Below are 17,715 nucleotides of genomic sequence, written 5' to 3' on the forward strand. Positions count from 1 at the left end.
GGCAAGAAGATTTTTTAAAGTTTTTTCATATATAAGTCTGTGTAAAACTTGGGACCCCCTGTGCGGGGCCTCTTTTCACCTCAGGGTAACAATATGAATAATATTGGTAGAGGACCACTAGGCAATGCAACATACGAAATATCAAAAGCCTAGGCCTTTCAGTTTCAGACAAGAAGATTTTAAAGTATTTTTCCTATATAACTCATATAATAACTAAGTGACCCCAGGGCGGGGTCTCTTTCCATCCCAGGGTAATAATTTGAACAATCTTGGTAGAGGACCACACGGCAATGTTACATACTAAATATTAAAGGCCTAGGTCTTGTGGTTTCAGACAAGAAGATTTTTAAAGTTTTTTTCTATATCAGTCTATGTAAAACTTGGGAGCCCCGGGGCGGGGCCATATTTGACCCTAGGGGGATAATGTGAACAATCTTGGTAGAGGACCACTAGATGATGCTAAATACCAAACATTAAAGCCCTAGGCCATGTGGTTTTTCAAAGTTTTTCCTATATACGTCTATATAAACCATATGACCCACAGGGCCGGGCCATATTTGACCCTAGGGGTCAAAATTTATAAATATACATGCATAATTATATATAAATGATGCACTGAAAATAAGCTTCTCTATGCTTTGTTGTAGAAAGAAATTTCACGAAGATTTAAAGCAAAAAAAAAAAACAAAAAAAAAAACGAGTAACTATTCTGTAAGTCGGCCTCGGTTTGTGAATAGGATGTGGAAAAAATGAACGACGGATATACAAAAAATGAGCTTAAAATATAAATTTCTCAAAGAAATATTTAATGCTTCATGCTCGATAAATTATCATGCAAACAATAACACCATTTCACCTCGACTACTATGGTATAATCACCACCTGATAGATGAGGAAATGTTTTCTTTTACAGAAAATAGTTTGACAAAGGGATACTATTCTTAGAAGACATTTACGGTTACAGACTTAAAAAATCTGTTCTTTTGATTTCGTTAAAAATCTTAACGATATATCAGAAGGTGATTTTATGTTATATCATAAAATAACAGGGGGAGTAAAGACAATTGGAAACTGAGATTAGAACATGAAGCTATAAATACAATGGTACAGCAAGAATATTTGCTTTCTAAAATAAAACAAGATACTCGGGTATATAAACTACCCTACCAATTACAAGTGAGGGCAAAAAAAACATTACTAATATCCAAAGTCAAAAATTTAAATGACAATCTAAATTTTCATTTATAACAGAGTCTTGAAACACTCGCCGGAGACGTGTGTCTACTATGTATTTCAGGCATCAAGTCTAAATAAAAAAGGGTATTCATTTTCGACAAAGTTCTTAAGGTTTCTTAATCTACTAATGAAGTCTCCAGAGACCAAAAATCTACAATAGCTATCATACATGTTTTCAAGATATATAATATCATCTGCTATTAAATCAAAAACATTCGAATCAGGTATGAAATACTGTACATAGCCGTTCATATTTGAAAGGTAAGGAACAGTATTATATATATTCAATTTTACATATTCAAAAACATATTGTTTAAAAATTTACGTTGCAAATCAAATACAAAAATCATGTCACACATTTCGAGTGGAGTGATTATTATGATTTTAATATGCAGCATGCTAAAGTAAACTAGAATTGTGTCCATTGGACACGGATGCTCCCATATACTGTGCCATCCTTTAAATAGCAAAGTTTTTAGCATGGACCATCCTAAAATGAAGGATGTCTGACTAAAAGTATGAAACAAATTGTATTCAGATAAGGCTGTACACCTGAGCAACTTTGAATCCATTCTGAGGAACTGAACACATCAAATTTCTTCACTATGGCCTATTTGGTGAAACAAAGAAAAGGCCATTGTGCTGTTGTGCTTCACCATCGTAGTGTCACCATCGTACTGTCGCACCTTCGCGCTTCGCGTTCCTAGGAAGCAGGCGCTGGTCCTAACGGAGCACCGTATAATTCAGAATTTATGTAGTCTCCTGTCAACAGATTTGCCCTTGTAAAATTTCGGTGTGGTGGTGCCCCAATGGACGGTATGAGAAATTAAATATATCACAGCGTGTTACTAAATTGGTAGAATTAGTGCCAAACTACACATATACAAATATACAAACAGGCAGTTTTATACGGCCCTATACAAGGGTATTTCCTGAAGTTTAGGTAGTCAGGCATCGGAGCCCACTAACACAGTTACCATATTTGTATTGATTTCTTGCTTATAGACTATCCTCAAGAAAGCCGACAGCGTCCCTAAGTAAACAATAATATCACAGACAAACCATTCTTCGAATATAACGGCGCTAGTATGTGTAAAGAAAATATCAGACATGCACTCTAAAAACATAATATACATATGTGTGCGTTTGTTGTCTTACGCAGAAGAAATAAAAAGTACACTACACTAACGGAAAAATGGGCGATGAAATGATCATTTGCCTCCCTCCGAGGTATATCGTTTTAACTGTCTGATTCTAGATAAGTTCAGTATACACGTAACACGAAGTCACCCACTGCTTCTGTTCACTTGTTCCAGATCACAGAATATCTGTTTTTTCTCAGTTGTGCTCCATATGGTATGGCAAAAAAATGTCCCTTGTCTCATCGTTCCTTGATTTATTCCAAGCATAACTGTATCTGTCCAGTAGCTTATTCTCAGCATCATCAATATTGTAAGTAAGTCTGAATCTTACACAAATATTATAACCCCGTGCTAAGGCGTCATTTATAAGTTTCTCTTTGTGTGATCCATTTTTGCAATAGTCTGTTAATCTCTGTAATAACCTTTTCGCTTTCCCAGTATATACGACTATGATACGACTGTCCTTTTTAATCATCCATTCATATACACCTCTTTCATATATGACGACATCTTTCAGATTTTCATCTGTCAGTCGGTACCCTGTGTGGCCATGATCACGCCTTATCCAACCCGATTCGATTTCGTTTTTTTGCGGCGTCATCAATTGATGCCATTTTGACCAGTTTTGACCGGGCAAACAGCTGTCATCTACTTCCTCCCTCTTTGTCCGCTGTAAAGATACAAAGTAAATGGTCGATTGAAAGTACGTGTTTGTTATGGTAATTTAAATAAATGCATATGGTATACTACTAATAAAGATTAGTATGTGCCAGCGCGTAAACCTTTAACTTATATCGATGTTAAATATCATTTATATCCCTCCGGCTATTCGTGACTTATTGGTATTTCGCCACATCGATATCGTTTTCTATAGTTAGATAAGCCATCTTCCATCCTACCAAAAAAAAGTGTATTCTTTAAAAGGGAATTTTGTGTCTGGACCTAGATAAGTAATCTTTATTTTTGAAAGATAATTTTGTGCCAGAATCTAGACATATCTTGAATGAAAATATACTTTGGTAACTTTAATATACATTGAAAGCATATACACATTACACTGTCTGTCTCCATTATTTAATAAATGAAATCAACAATGTTCATAGAGCTGCGATTCTGAATAGTATTCATCGGAACACCTTTACATGTCTCCATCTTCTTTTCTTGAAGAACAATGTCACAACAAAATCAGGAAAAATATCACAACAAAATCAAGGAGACATGCTCTTCAGAGCAAAGCAACTAAGGATTACTCGAATCCGCCATTTAATGGAAGTCGTTTGACCATGTGTATTTATATCTAAAAAATGGTATGGTAAAACGTGTTTTTCTTAATGTTCATTGAATTTCCTTTCTTATTTATTTGGGTTTTACGGCGCACCAACACAGTATAGGTTATATGGCGCCAAACAGGAATATAAATAATAAACGGACTATTGAACAGGCACAACTTGGCTGGTTCTACTTACATACAAAGGATTCCAAGGATACTCATATCTGTCCATTAAATTTTGTTCAACTTTTGCAGCGTCCTCCTCAGAGTGAACGTACCTGTAGCGAACTAAAATACTGCAGCGTTTGGCTAAGGCATCGCTTATTTGAAAATATTTGTTGGAGCCATCTGTATTAATTTTACAGTACTTTTTAAGCGCAGATAAAACTTTTCCTTTTCCAACGTGGACAACTGTGTCTCGGTATGGTTTTTCGACTGCCAATTCAAACACGCCATAATCATCTCTGAAAATGCCATCAAGGTTTTTCACTTTAAAACCGATAAACCGCCATTCCAAGTCCTGTTCCAATTCTCCGGGTTTCATTATCTTTGACCATTCAGACCATTCTCCTGTAAGGTTATTGTCATAAACGTCTTCTCGCTTTGATCTCTGTCAAATAGAACGGTTTTCAGTTATAAGTCTGCATGATGGCATCAGATTTGTTAAAATTTAAAATTTGATTAAACCCTGATTCTGAAAGCATCATGCTATATACTAAGAACATTCAGTCAATAAAAAAGGCCCGTGTGTTTGATATTTTGGTGGTCTTTTCCGAATAATTTGGACCTCAGGCAAATTTTTATCATTTAACTTTGAAGACATTTTCGCGTACAGGAAAACCTATTACTTTGATTTAATGATAATTTTCGTAATTGTAAAATATATGGTCAACTAAAATGTAAAGGTCCGTGAGATAACCGCCCCTGCATAGAGCAAGATCGTTAATTAAAGCTGATGTTGGTATTATTTTATTTGAAATTATTACAGTAGCTCATATTTTTATTATAACCTTTTAGAAGATTAGTTATGAAGTTAGTTTTATAAGTTTACAGGACAGTTGTCAGTTATCTGTAGCATGTATTACGTTTGCGTATGCCGGACCAAGGTTATGCGGATAATGATTTCCGGTGTACCAGACCTGCAAAACCACCTTAATCAATAGTTATCAAAAATGTATACCACTGAAATTCAGTTAAATAGACACGCTAAGATTTGAAACGCAAATGGAAAAAAGTGTCGCAATGAAATTATTATAGTACAACTGTTTTCAGTGAATTTCTCATATAATATGTTTCTACATATCAACGACATTGCATTGATTCCTTATCAGGATACAGAACATATCCAAACAGCTGTGACTTCTTACTGGGATCAGATTACTTTTTGAGAAAACAAAATAGTGTATCGGATTTCGAATTATTGTAATCCACAAAAATAAAAACAGGATAACATGTTGGGTTTATATGTATTTCAAGCTAAATGCAAAAGGGGCAATTAAACGATCATATTCTTTTTTGTTTTTCATTGAATATAAGGAAAATTTAAATGTCTTATCGCCGTGTATAATATCTACGAAATATGAGCATTTATTAAATTGAAACATCAGGCACTGTATAGTTAACGTGTAATAAATAGAGGATATTACAAGAGTGTCCTTTCATATTGAATTTATCAAACGAGTTGAATAAAGTAATAAAATGCGAGGCTCTGCCGATCATTTTCTCAATTTTATTCAACGCGTTTTTAAACTGGTTCGGTACTTGTAACATGTGTAACTGTTGAGTTCTGCTCAACCCGGGGCTAGAGGGCATGGACGGTAGAATGCATTTCCACTACTGTCCAAGAACAGGCTCAATCAAACCGAGCCGGCAACATCCTCATTTTTTGTCGTGTTGAGCGACATGTGGAGTTTCCCCTTTTTCTATTTTATCAAATTCAATGATGCAATATTCTTTTATCACATGTAAGCTTTCCCTTCACTCCCACGACGCCAAACGTAATAAAATCTGTTCTGTTCCGTTTTATTAACATTTCTTGAAAGCAAGTAAATCACAAAGGAATGGCTCCTCTTTCTTTTGCACTGAATTGTATTATTAGGTTTAAATAATTACTGTCGAGAAATGAAACGACAACATGACAGTAGCATGTTTAACTGCTACAAGCAAACGTCGGCAATTGATAACACAGAGCATGATAGCGCTGAATAATCATCATAAAGATAGACAAAGTAGTTATAAATGATACTTACAGTCCAAGCGTAGTCGTATCTGTCTAACAACTGACGATGTAGATCAGTCGCTTCTTGTGGTGTATCATTTTCTGTATAACAGTAACGGAAAGAAATACATTTCCCTTCCTTCAATGTTTGATCAATTAGTACAGATTGCTTTGTCTTGTCACACCGTGTCCTCACCTCTGTAAGTATATTTCCTTTACCAATGTAAACAACTGTGTCTAGTTTGTCACGGATTTTTTCTCCGCCAGTACCAGATGTGGCAAAGTGGGGATGATCTCCCACTTTCATTTCAAAAATGCCATATTTTTCCTCAAATAATTTTGCATAGTTGTTAGGGTGGTAACCTTTGCTTGCATCTTTATTGTTCTGTTGTGTCCATCCCTCTCGAATCTGTGGTGTCATCATAGTGACCCAATCTGACCAGTTTCCCGCAATATCCTCATCGTCAATGTTCTCTCGACGAGTTTTCTGTGATAAAGGATAGCACATTGAAATACTACTGCTAATTAAAATATAAGGCATGCTTCAGTATGTTTTACTGGCACAGTTATTGAAAAATTGACCTTCCTTTACATGAAGACCAAAATATATTAAATTGGAATTACAAAGACTTGCAAAACACAATAAACAGAACTAAGAAGAAAACTTCTTGAAATTGGAAAAAATATTCTAATTGCCAGGCGATCTAGATTGGTCATATTTGATTCCCCATTATTTCACAATTAACACATTGAAGAGAGCTTAGATCTTCATTAAAACAAGGCGAGGATGCTCTCCGAAATTACTGTAGCATAAGGGGCTTCTCAGTCATAGATTGTGTTCAGCAGAAATGCGGTCTTTAACAATGCATTCCCTCTCTATGAATATGTAAAGTATCAAGTCAATAACTTACATAGTATTCGAGTTATGTCCCGGACAAGGTTTTCAAAAAAGGGAGATAATTCAACAAGATGCCTAAATGGGCCTAAGTCGCTCACCCAAAGAAACCATCTGACTTTGTTTCTAACTAGGTTTGGAGAAAATCCTTAAAACCTTTCATTAAAACAAAAGTTTTATTTTTCTACATTTTGCTGTCATGCACCAAAAGTGCATAACTATCGGAAGAAACCATTTAAAGGTATTTCTATTTTAACTCTAGTGACCCCTTAAAGGGCCAAAATGCCCCCATTTGAATAAATGTGATATAAAACCTTATAATAATGTTACAGACCAACTTTGATTAAGATCCATCAAGCGGTTCATGAGAAGAAGTACTTTAAAGGTATTTCCCTTTTAAGCTCTAGTGGGCCCTAAAAGGGGCAAAGTGCCCCAAACTGAACAAACGTGGTAAAGGACTTTGTAATGATGCTCAGACAAGGTTTGAAGACCCATCCAGGAGTTAATGAGAAGAATTTAGTTAAAGGTATTTCTATTTTTAACTCTAGCAGCCCGTAAAAAGGGCCAAGTGTCTCCTATTGAATAAAGTTGTTAAGGGACCTTATAATGATGCTACAATCAAGTTTGATGAAGATCCATCAAGCGGTTCATGAGAAGAAGTCATTTAAAGGTATTTCTTGTTTTAACTTTAAAAGGGGCAAAGCGCCCCCGCCCCCTTCAATTGAACAAATTTTGGAGAGGACCTTTTAATGATGCTACGGACCAAGTTCATGAGAAGTAGTCATTAATAGGTATTTTTATTTTAGCTCTAGCGGCCTCTTAAAGCGACTAACTTCCCCCATATGAATAAGACGGGAGAGGACTTTCTAATGATGCTATAGACCAACTTTGATGAAGATCCATCAAGCGGTTCATGAGAAGAAGTCTATATAGGTATTTCTTTTTTTAGCTCTAGTGACACCTAAAAAAGGCCAAGAGCCCCCAACTGAACAAATATGAGAAAAGAACTTATAATGATCTTCTAAACCTGGTTTGATGAAGATCCATTAAGAAATTCACGAGAAAGCATTTAAAAGGTATTCCTATTTTTTAACTCTAGCAGCCCCTAAAAAGGACCAAGTGCCCCCCAATCGATCAAATTTAAGAAAGGACCTTATAATGATCTTCTAGACCAGGCTTGATGAAGATCCATCATTGATGAGAAGGCATTTAAAGGCATTTCTAATTTTAGCTCTGGTAGCACCTAAAAGGGACCAATCGTCCCCATTTGAACAAAATTGTGAGAGAACCTAATAATGATGCTGCAAACCATGTTTAATGAAGATCCATCCAGCAGTTCACGAAAAAAAAGTCGTTTAAAGGTATTTCTAACTTTAGCTCTAGCAGATCCTAAAGGGGCCAAGTGCCTCCATATGTAAAATATTGGGAGAAGACCTTATATCAATGCTACAGAACAAGTCTGATGAAAATCCATTGAGCAGTTCCTGAGAAGAAGTCTTTTAAAAGGTTTTTTTTCTTTTTTGTAGCTCTAGTGGCCCCTAAAAGGGGCCAAATGCCCCCATTTGAACAAACTTGGGAGAGGACCTTATAATAATACTACAGACCAAGTTTGCTGAAAATTCTTCAAGCGGTTCATGAGGAGAAGTTGTTTTTTTTCTCTATTTTTAGCTCTGGCAGCCCCTAAAAAGTTCAAGATAAACCATTTGAATAGATGTCTATGCCAGGATGCTACTGACCAAATTTGGTGTAATTTTGGTTAGTAGTTTCGGAGCAGATGCTTAAGTAAAAATGTTAACGCAGAGACGATGGTCGCCGGTCCATCCACTTATACTAATAGCTCACCCTGAACAAAGTTCAGGTGAGCTAAAAGTGGGACCATCTAGAGTTATGGTTCCTTGTCACTGCACTCCCTCTCACAGACCTCTATCAATACGTAAAGTATGAAGTTATTATCTTAAATAGCCTTGGACAAGGTTTTCAAAAAAGAAAGAAAATTCAAAAATGGGACCATCTGATTTTATGGATCCTGATCACTGTACTTTCTCTTAATGAGCTCTATCATTGTATAAAATTACAACTTGGCATCTTCAATACATTTTGAGTTATCCTCCGGACAAGAAGTGTGACGGACGGACAGACGGACGGACAAAGTGGCGAATATATGCTCCCCCACTTTGGGGAGCATAATAATAAAAGGTAAGTTTGTTTGTTTTGGGATTAGCTCCATTTTAAACAGTTTTTCAGTTATGTAACGGCGGGCAGTTAACCTACCCAGTGTCCCTTAATTCTGTACTAGATCTGTTCTCCGCAAGTAAGTGCCAACTTTCCCACATGAATCAGAGTTGGAGGACAAATGATATCAGACACAATGCCTTTTATCAAATCGTCACGGAGAACATACGCCTAATCCAGAGATCGAATTCACGACCCGTAGATCTGCGCTCTCCTGATTGAGCTAAGCAGGAGGGCTTTAAAGGTGGATAGATTTCCGGAAGCACAGAGCACAGGAAAAAACGGCCAGAGCCATGCATCGCAAAACAGGTTCGCAACAAATAGCAACTGTAGGGGAAAGATTTAGCAGAAAGGTTGCTTCAAAAATACAACAACATAAACATTTCAATTATATTCAAGATGCGAAAAAGGGGTGTTGGGTAGAAAAATGGGCATGACTGTTTGGGCAAGTGGAAAAAAGCAAGGAAACCGTAGTTTCTCTAGGCCGTAAACTATAGACCCGCACAACACAAACACACACTCACACGCATACACACGCGTACACTCATAGATTAAGCTAAACAGAAAGACAAGTAGGACAAATCATAAGTGGGACACCGCCCAGGGTCGGCAGGCGGCAAAAAAAAAATGTGACAGCTCCAACAAATATATGTTGAGCTCATAGTCAAAAAGAAAAAAAAAACAAGAGGGTCATGATGACCCTGGATCGCTCACCTGAGTAATATGAGCTACATGTTTCAAATGTCAAACTGATGCTAAAATATTAAGAAAGAAGGTCAGTAGGTCATATTTATGGTCACTGACAGTCAGTTTTAACATCGGTGTGCAAAACCGTAAATGTCATCCAAATTTCAAGACTGCAAGAAAGTAGGTCAGTAGGTCACATTCATGATCACTGAAATTCAGTTTTATGATCAGTCTGCAAAACTGTACACGTCTTCCAAATTTCAAGGCTGTATCTTAAAAAAACAAGAAAGTAGATCAGTAGGTCACATTCATGGTACTGAAAGTCAAGTTTTAGATCGGTGTACTAAACTGTACATGCCATCCAAATTTCAAGGCTGTATCTTAAAAAACAAGAAAGTAGGTCACATTCATGGTCACTGAAGTCAGTTTTAAGATCGGTGTGTAAAACTGTACACGTCATCCAAATTTCAAGGCTGTATCTTAAAAAACAAGAAAGTAGGTCAGTAGGTCATATTCCACATGACCCAGATTCGAACTTGACCTAAAGATCATCAAGGTTAACATTCTGACCAAGTTCCATGAAGATACAGTCATAGATGTGGCATCTAGTGTTGACAAGTTTTTCCTTTGATTTGTCCTTCTGACCTAGTTTTTGACCCCACCTGACCCAGATTTAAACTTGACCTAAAGATTATCAAGATCAACATTCTGACCAAGGTTCATTACGGTATGGTCATAAATGTAGCCTCTAGAGTGTTAACTAGCTTTTCTTTTGATTTGACCTGGTGACCTAGTTTTTAATTCCATCCAACCCAGATTTAAACCCGATCTAAAGATCATCAAGGTTAACATTCTGACCAAGTTTCATTAATTCATAAATGTGGCCTCTAGAGTGTTAAAAAGCTTTACCTTTGATTTGACCTGGTGACCTAGTTTCTGACTTCACTTAACCTAGATTTAAACTTGACCTAAAGATCATTAAGATTAACATTCTGACCAAGTTTCACAGAGATATTTTCATAAATGTGGCCCCTAGAGTGTTAACACGCTTTACATTTGATTTAACCTGGTGACCTAGTTTTTGACTCCACCTGACCCAGATTCAAACTTTACCTAAAGATCTCAAGATTAATATTTTGACCAGGTTTCATTAAGATATGGTCATGTAGGCGGCCTCTAGAGTGCTAACTAACTTTTCCTTTGATTTGACCTGGTGACCTAGTTTTCGACCCTATCTGACCCAGATTTAAATTTATCCTAACATCTTCAAGATTAACATTCTGACCAAGTTTCATTTAGTTATGGTCATAAATGTGACCTCTAGAGTATTAACAATCTTTTCCTTTTATATAACCTTGTGACCTAGTTTTTAACCCCACATGACCCAGACTTAAATTTGACCGAAAGATCATCAAGATTAATATTCTAACCAAGTTTCATGAAGATACAGTCATAAATGTGGCCTCTAGAGTGTTAACAAGCTTTTCCTTTGATTTGACCTGGTGACCTAGTTTTTGACCCCAGATGATATCAAACTCGTCCAAGATTTTATTGAGGGTAACATTCTGACCAAGTTTCATTAAGATTGGGCTAAAATTGTGACCTCTAGAGTGTTAACAGTCAAATTGTTGACGACGGACACAGGGCGATCACAAAAGCTCACCTTGAGCATATTGTGCTCAGGTGAGCTAAAAACAGCCGCACATAGAAATGCTCAGTGATTCTAAGGAATCAGTAAATATGTAAGAACATTTAGACATGTTGCCTATAAAAATGGTATCTGGCTTTGAACGGTTTTGATTCGAAATTATCCGAATAAACTGTAGATTAAACACCCTTTTATTCATTAAAAGAACTACTAGTATAATTGAAAATTTAAGTATTTGAACTTTCAATATTGTAATATCTTTTATCGATCACTACAATATCTTTGAATCTTATCCGACGTTAAATATTTTTTCTTGTATCTTGTAAAAAGACTGACAATGACCTATTTTGTAATATCGAGACGTTACATAGGATGCTTCAATTGCGATCTTCCTGATTCACAAAACTTCTAAGACAATTTCTGATTTCAACGAATACCATAAATAAATATTAAACAAGCGAATGAAAAATTGCTATGCAATACAAAGTCCCCCACTGGAATGCACCTAATTTTCTCTACTGCAGTACAACATAATGATCTGATAACTGTCAATGATGTATAAACAATATTGTACTATATACATAAAATGTCATATCATAACACTTTTACAAAAATCTACAGTTGTTGATTCTAGATTTAATTTTTGAAATAGGTAGGAAAAAATGAGAAAAAATGTAAGAAATCATAATATTAAAGGGAAGTAATTCTGAAGAAAATACACCAACCTTTTTTTTATCCATATGACACATGACCTTATATAAAAATATTTTACAGACTATACAGGAAAAGATCGATGTTGACATTTGACCTTCAGGTGTGACCTTGACCTTTACGCTAGGCGTCTGTGTATTGCAGATGACACATTCTCTCAATTTTGGGAACATTTGTGTCAAGTAATATTAAAATCCCTTAACTGATGTCAAAGTTAGGATAAGAAAGAAAAATGAATGGTATTGACCTTATGCCTCCTACTGTGACATTGACCTTTATGTTAAGGATAAGAGGTGCATGATACACGTTGCCTCATTATGAAAAAACATTTGTGCCAATTAATATTAAAATCCCTTCATGGAAGACAGAGTTATTGACCATACATGAAAAAAACCCGATTAATGTTTGACCTCCTAGAGTGACCTTCACCTTTTGACCTAGGGGTTACGGTTTGCGCAGAACACATCGTCTTATTATTGGGTACATTTGTGCCAAGTAATATTAAAATCCCTTTTAGGATTGTTGAGTTACAGACCGGGCAGGGAAAAGCCCTATAGGCATTTGACCTCGAAGTGTGACCTTGACCTTTCAGCTAAGGGACCGTGTTTTGCACATGACACATTGTCTCATCCAGGCGAGTACTTGTGCTAACTGATATTTAAATCCCGTTTTGCATGACAAAGTTATGGACCGGACAGGGAAGAAACTCTATTGACATTTGATCTCAAAGTTTTACCTTGACCTTTAAGCTAGGGTTCAGGGTGTTGCGCATGCCACGTCGTCTGATTATTGGGAAGATTTATGCCAAGTAATATTGTAATCCCTTGATTGATGACAGAGTTCTGTACTTGACATAAAACAGACGTTAACATTAGACTGCCAAATGTGATATTGACCTTTGAGCTAGGGGTATGAAGATTGTAAATGACACATCGTCTTATTATGGGGTATATTTGTGCCCAGTAATATTAAAATCCATTTATGGATAGCAGAGTTATGGACTAGAAAAAGAAAAATCCCAGTTGACCTTTGACCTTTAAGTGTGACCTTGGATTAACTGTATTTGTTTCCACAATTATAATAATATTTACAAACACGAGTAGTACATTTAAGTTAACAAAGTTTGATAAAAGCATACATCAATCAAAATAGTCCATACAAACAAACAAAATATTTATTGAATTGTTTGGAAAACAATTTACTTAAAACTTTTATGAATTCCGCTCCAGAGGGGTCCGGTTTTTGCGCATGAAACGTCATCTCATCTTGGAGAAGATTTGTGCCAAGTCATACTAAAATCCCTTGAGGAATGACTAGAGTTATGGACCGGACACGACATTGCGAACGGAAGGACGGAATGACGGACGAACGTAAAAGCGCAATCTATAGTCTCCGAAATTGGTTTTCAACCAGTAGAGCACTAACAATAATCTACAAACCAATTTGTAACACTTACGTTCCAAGCATAGTCGTATATAGACAATAACTGTCGGAGAACTGCTGTAGCGACTTCCTTGCCATTGTCAGTGTCGACATACCGGTATCGTACTGATATACTGTAGCCATCTGTCAACGCCCGGTTGATCATGCCTGACCTTTTATATCCGTCACTACAATATCTTTGAAGCAGTGTCAATATCTTCCCATGTTGTACGTAGGTGACTTCTTTGCTGTCACCTCTTGCTATCTGAAGTTCGAAAACCCCAAACTGGTCCTGAAATAAAGCCTCAATGTTGCTATATCGGAAACCATCGTTACTGCCATCCCGTCTTTTAAAACCGTCCGTCTGACCAGGTACCATAATGAGTTCCCACTCCGTCCATCTTCCCATAACTTGCTCATCCTTGATATTTTCACGTTTTGTCCTTTGTTTCTAAAATAAATAATGATACATGTAAGCAATTCAAAACAATACAATACATTGACCATCACCTAATTAAGCCAGCCTCAAGCCTAAAGTATAAAACATGTATTACTTACTTGTGTGAAATAAATGTCCTCTAAACATGTTAAAACTTTTACCGGGTATTTTGTAAACATGATCTTAAAGTTATTGGCATGTGAAACATTGCAGTGTCCCTGTAAAGTACAAGTGCTCAAAAGATTTTTTTCTGTATTTTTTTTGAGGTGTGTTGGGTGGGGTGTGTGTGTGGTGGGGGGGGGGGGGTCAATATGCGTGTGTGTGCAAGGGGGGAGTAAACTGAACTCAAGTTCACGTGCTCTGTATATCGTCTAACCGCCACCTACCTATATGCCAAGTTTGAAATCAATAACACATTGGATGACTATTAAGATATACTCTTGAAATAATATATGACCGACAGATCTGACCTTGCAGTGACCGTGACCTTTGACCTATAGGCCTGGTGCATACGCACTGCACATCGTCTCATCATCATCTATCTCTATGCCAAGATTGAATGGTTATTAAGTTATGCTCTGGTCACGAAATCTGGAAATACGGAGGACAAATTTGACATTTGAGCTCCACTTGTGACCTTGACCTTTGACCTACCGACCTGGTTGATGCGCTCTACGCGTCTCATCCACACCTACCTATATGCTAAGTGTCAAGTGTCAACGGGTAGCTTAAACATATTCTGGAGTATCCATCAAACCGTTCGAAAATAACAATCCAGAATTATGCTTTCATAAACAAACAAGATAAGTAACCCATCAGCAGGTATAAACATGAATTTGATATAGCGGACACAGTGGAAGTGTAGGAAGCAATCAAACAAACTGACAGCACACTCGGGTTAATTTAGTCTGTTCATAAGCGGTAATGAAGTATGCAAAACCCCTCATGCCCCAAACACCACCTTAAGCGGAATTCTGTTAAAGTAAAACTGAATGACACGCATGATGCCAAACAACCAAGAAATAAAACACTGAGTCAAAGATTTTACGGTCGCCACACGGCACAAAAAGACAGCTGTTGTGATAGTTAATAAAATCTCTAAGTAGATCCTCTGGATGCATAGAACGCAACGAAGCAAAAAAATAGCAGACTCTTGATTGAATACTTACGTGCCAGTTATAAACATATCTTTCCAACAAGAGCGATTCCACTAACTGGGCTTCTTTTTCGTAACGACACCTTACTATAACTTTATACCCTTTCATTAAGACATCATTTATTTGTACAGATTTGGCTGAAGAACTATCACTACAATACATTCCAATCGCTGTCAGTATCTTCCCACATTCCATCAACAAAACGCTTGTATCCTTTGTGTATGGGTGTAAAATTGCCATTTCAAAAACACCAAATTCGTCTTTCAACCATTCATCTAAATTTGTACATTTGTATCCACAATTTGCTCCATCCCTTTTCACCCAGCCATTTTCTACACAAGTGGGAGACATAACTTGTATCCATCTACTCCAATATCCAGATAAACGATAACCCCAATCTCCTGATAAACGATAATCATCAACATCATCTCTGCATTGTTTCTGTAAAAGTTATTATTCAGAAAATTATATCATACAATATTGTCATATTATTTCTTCTCTTCAAAATGGAAACAATAAAATATATCAGACACACTTAACTGAACAGAGTGATAGGACAACAGAAAAGTGCGAAGAAGTCCACATACCATGGATGCTGCCATGTTTTGACAATCACAGCTTCTTGATCAAACTCCGGTACCAATACTTTCAGCTTGATTGACAGTTCGGATATATGCATTGCGTTGAATATTACACATATATTTAACAAATGTTAAAAACCATGCTTATTCCAGTCTGCCACACTCCGCAAAAAAACAAATGAATTAACCAATATTTATTACACCACTATAAGAAAATACATTTAGACAAGCTCTAGGACTGTTTTGAATGCTTAAACTTTTATACGATATATAATTGACTTTCAGGACTAAATGAACGAAATGACAGTCTACAAACCTGTCTGTAAAGACCACTCTTGGGAAATGAAAAGATGTGCACTATATTAACAGGTGGTCTCTAAAAGGTAATTTTACACTATTTACGTTCCAATGGGAAGTGAAAAAAGTGGTCTTTATAAGCAGGTTTTATAGTAGTGGACTTATTCGGAGGTGGTCTTTATCACAGATTTGACTGTATCTTTATCTAAAACGCTACTTACATTCCAAGCGTACTCTTGATGTTGCAGTAACTTTTTTTTCTCTTTTACAGCTTCCTCCTTACTTGTAACATAATAACACCGTGCTTTAATGTTGTAACCGTCTCGTAGTTTATTATTGATTAATAATGACTTCTGAAATCCATACCTGCAATGCCTTTCTATAAGTGTCTTTACTTTCCCGTCTTTAACATAAACAATATTTTCCGCTTCAACAGACTTTTCTTTGGGTTTACTAACAGCTAGTTCAAACAGTCCGTATTCGTCGTCAAAATGTTGTGAAAGATTTTCAAGTCTGTAACCGACATCACGTTTAGCCCATCCCTTACCACAATTTTCTGCGCTTATGACCACTTGCCACTTTTTCCATTTTAAAGATGCAAAACAATCATCATGCTGAGTATTTTCTCTCTTCTTTTTCTGAAAACAATTCAGTAATATACTAGTAAGCAGACTGAAAAGTTATTTATATACTTTATAGTGACAATCATTCTGTTTTCTTGTAAGTGTATTACTGTTTTTACAAATATCTGGAAAAATAAGGTTGTTATAGAACTAAAATAATTTATCATCCCTATGACAGCCTAGACAAAAATATAATATTTAAATACCATAAATATTTTACCTTATGTTTAACCCAGTGACTTATATACTACGGTACATAATTGCTTAACTAGTACGTATAGTTTACCTCTCTTATCGTCCAGTCTGATATTGTAGAACGAGCAATTCCAAGATTTTTGCCAACTGATGAAATTGTTTCGCCTTCCTTAACTCTTTCTATAGCTTCTCTCTTCACTTCTGGTGCGTGTCCAGTTCGCTTTCTTATTTTATTCGATGAACAAGGACTGTCTAGTTCAACTGATGGTTGTGCTATTTTGTTCACAGTCGAATAGAATCGCTTCTCTGTTTGATCTGTTTTGCCTTTGCTTGATTCCGCCGTGGAAAAGCTCTCTCGGTATTTTTGCTTTGTAGCATCATTTTTAAATTTTTCAGAGTATCTCTTTTTCTTTGTCGGTGTATCATCAGACATTTTACAAATGTCATGCAGTACCTGGAAAAATAATTCATATTCTGAATCCATGTACAGCTTGAATGGTACATAAACAAATATAATTACTTGACGAAAATGGTGCTAATACTTTTTCGATTTGACATTAGAAACTATGAATTTCTTTTGAAACAAAACTTGTCGTTACAAATCATGAGAAGACGCTAAGTAATAAATACACTGCTTTAAGTTTGCTTAGAAATATATCATACAGAAATAATAACTTTTATAATAACTATATAAAAATGTGCATAGAATAGTCGTATGCATTTTTAAGTTCTGATCGGTCCATGTTTTTCTTTAAACAAAACCGTTGGATAGTAGTAAATTCATCAGATATCTTTGAAATATGTTTCATTCCTCCCTTAGACGTGTTAAGTGTAATAAAATATACTCAGTACCTCTCATTAAATAAAACTAAATGTATCCAGTGAGGTTCAATATTTCTGGCATCTGCTCAGGAAACATGCATAGTTATTATTCAGACAGAAATGAGAAAAATACAGATAGG

General features: G+C 36.1%; 1 protein-coding gene across 1 annotated transcript in view; it reads right to left on the minus strand.

Annotated features, from left to right (window-relative positions):
• Nucleotides 1-789: 789 nt before the first annotated feature.
• LOC123525290 (uncharacterized) overlaps nucleotides 790-17,715 on the minus strand; it is a 31,984-nt gene continuing 15,058 nt past the window's right edge. The window contains exons 2-8 of the mRNA XM_053537980.1: nucleotides 16,845-17,207; nucleotides 16,157-16,573; nucleotides 15,070-15,498; nucleotides 13,496-13,912; nucleotides 5,898-6,353; nucleotides 3,845-4,258; nucleotides 790-3,048 (exon numbers count right to left, since the gene is read on the minus strand). Coding sequence (XP_053393955.1) covers nucleotides 2,575-3,048; nucleotides 3,845-4,258; nucleotides 5,898-6,353; nucleotides 13,496-13,912; nucleotides 15,070-15,498; nucleotides 16,157-16,573; nucleotides 16,845-17,207 — 2,970 coding nt within the window. The 3' untranslated portion in view covers nucleotides 790-2,574. The remainder of the gene's footprint in view (nucleotides 3,049-3,844; nucleotides 4,259-5,897; nucleotides 6,354-13,495; nucleotides 13,913-15,069; nucleotides 15,499-16,156; nucleotides 16,574-16,844; nucleotides 17,208-17,715) is intronic.

Source organism: Mercenaria mercenaria, chromosome 3, assembly GCF_021730395.1.
Source record: "Mercenaria mercenaria strain notata chromosome 3, MADL_Memer_1, whole genome shotgun sequence".
Lineage (NCBI taxonomy): Eukaryota > Metazoa > Mollusca > Bivalvia > Venerida > Veneridae > Mercenaria > Mercenaria mercenaria.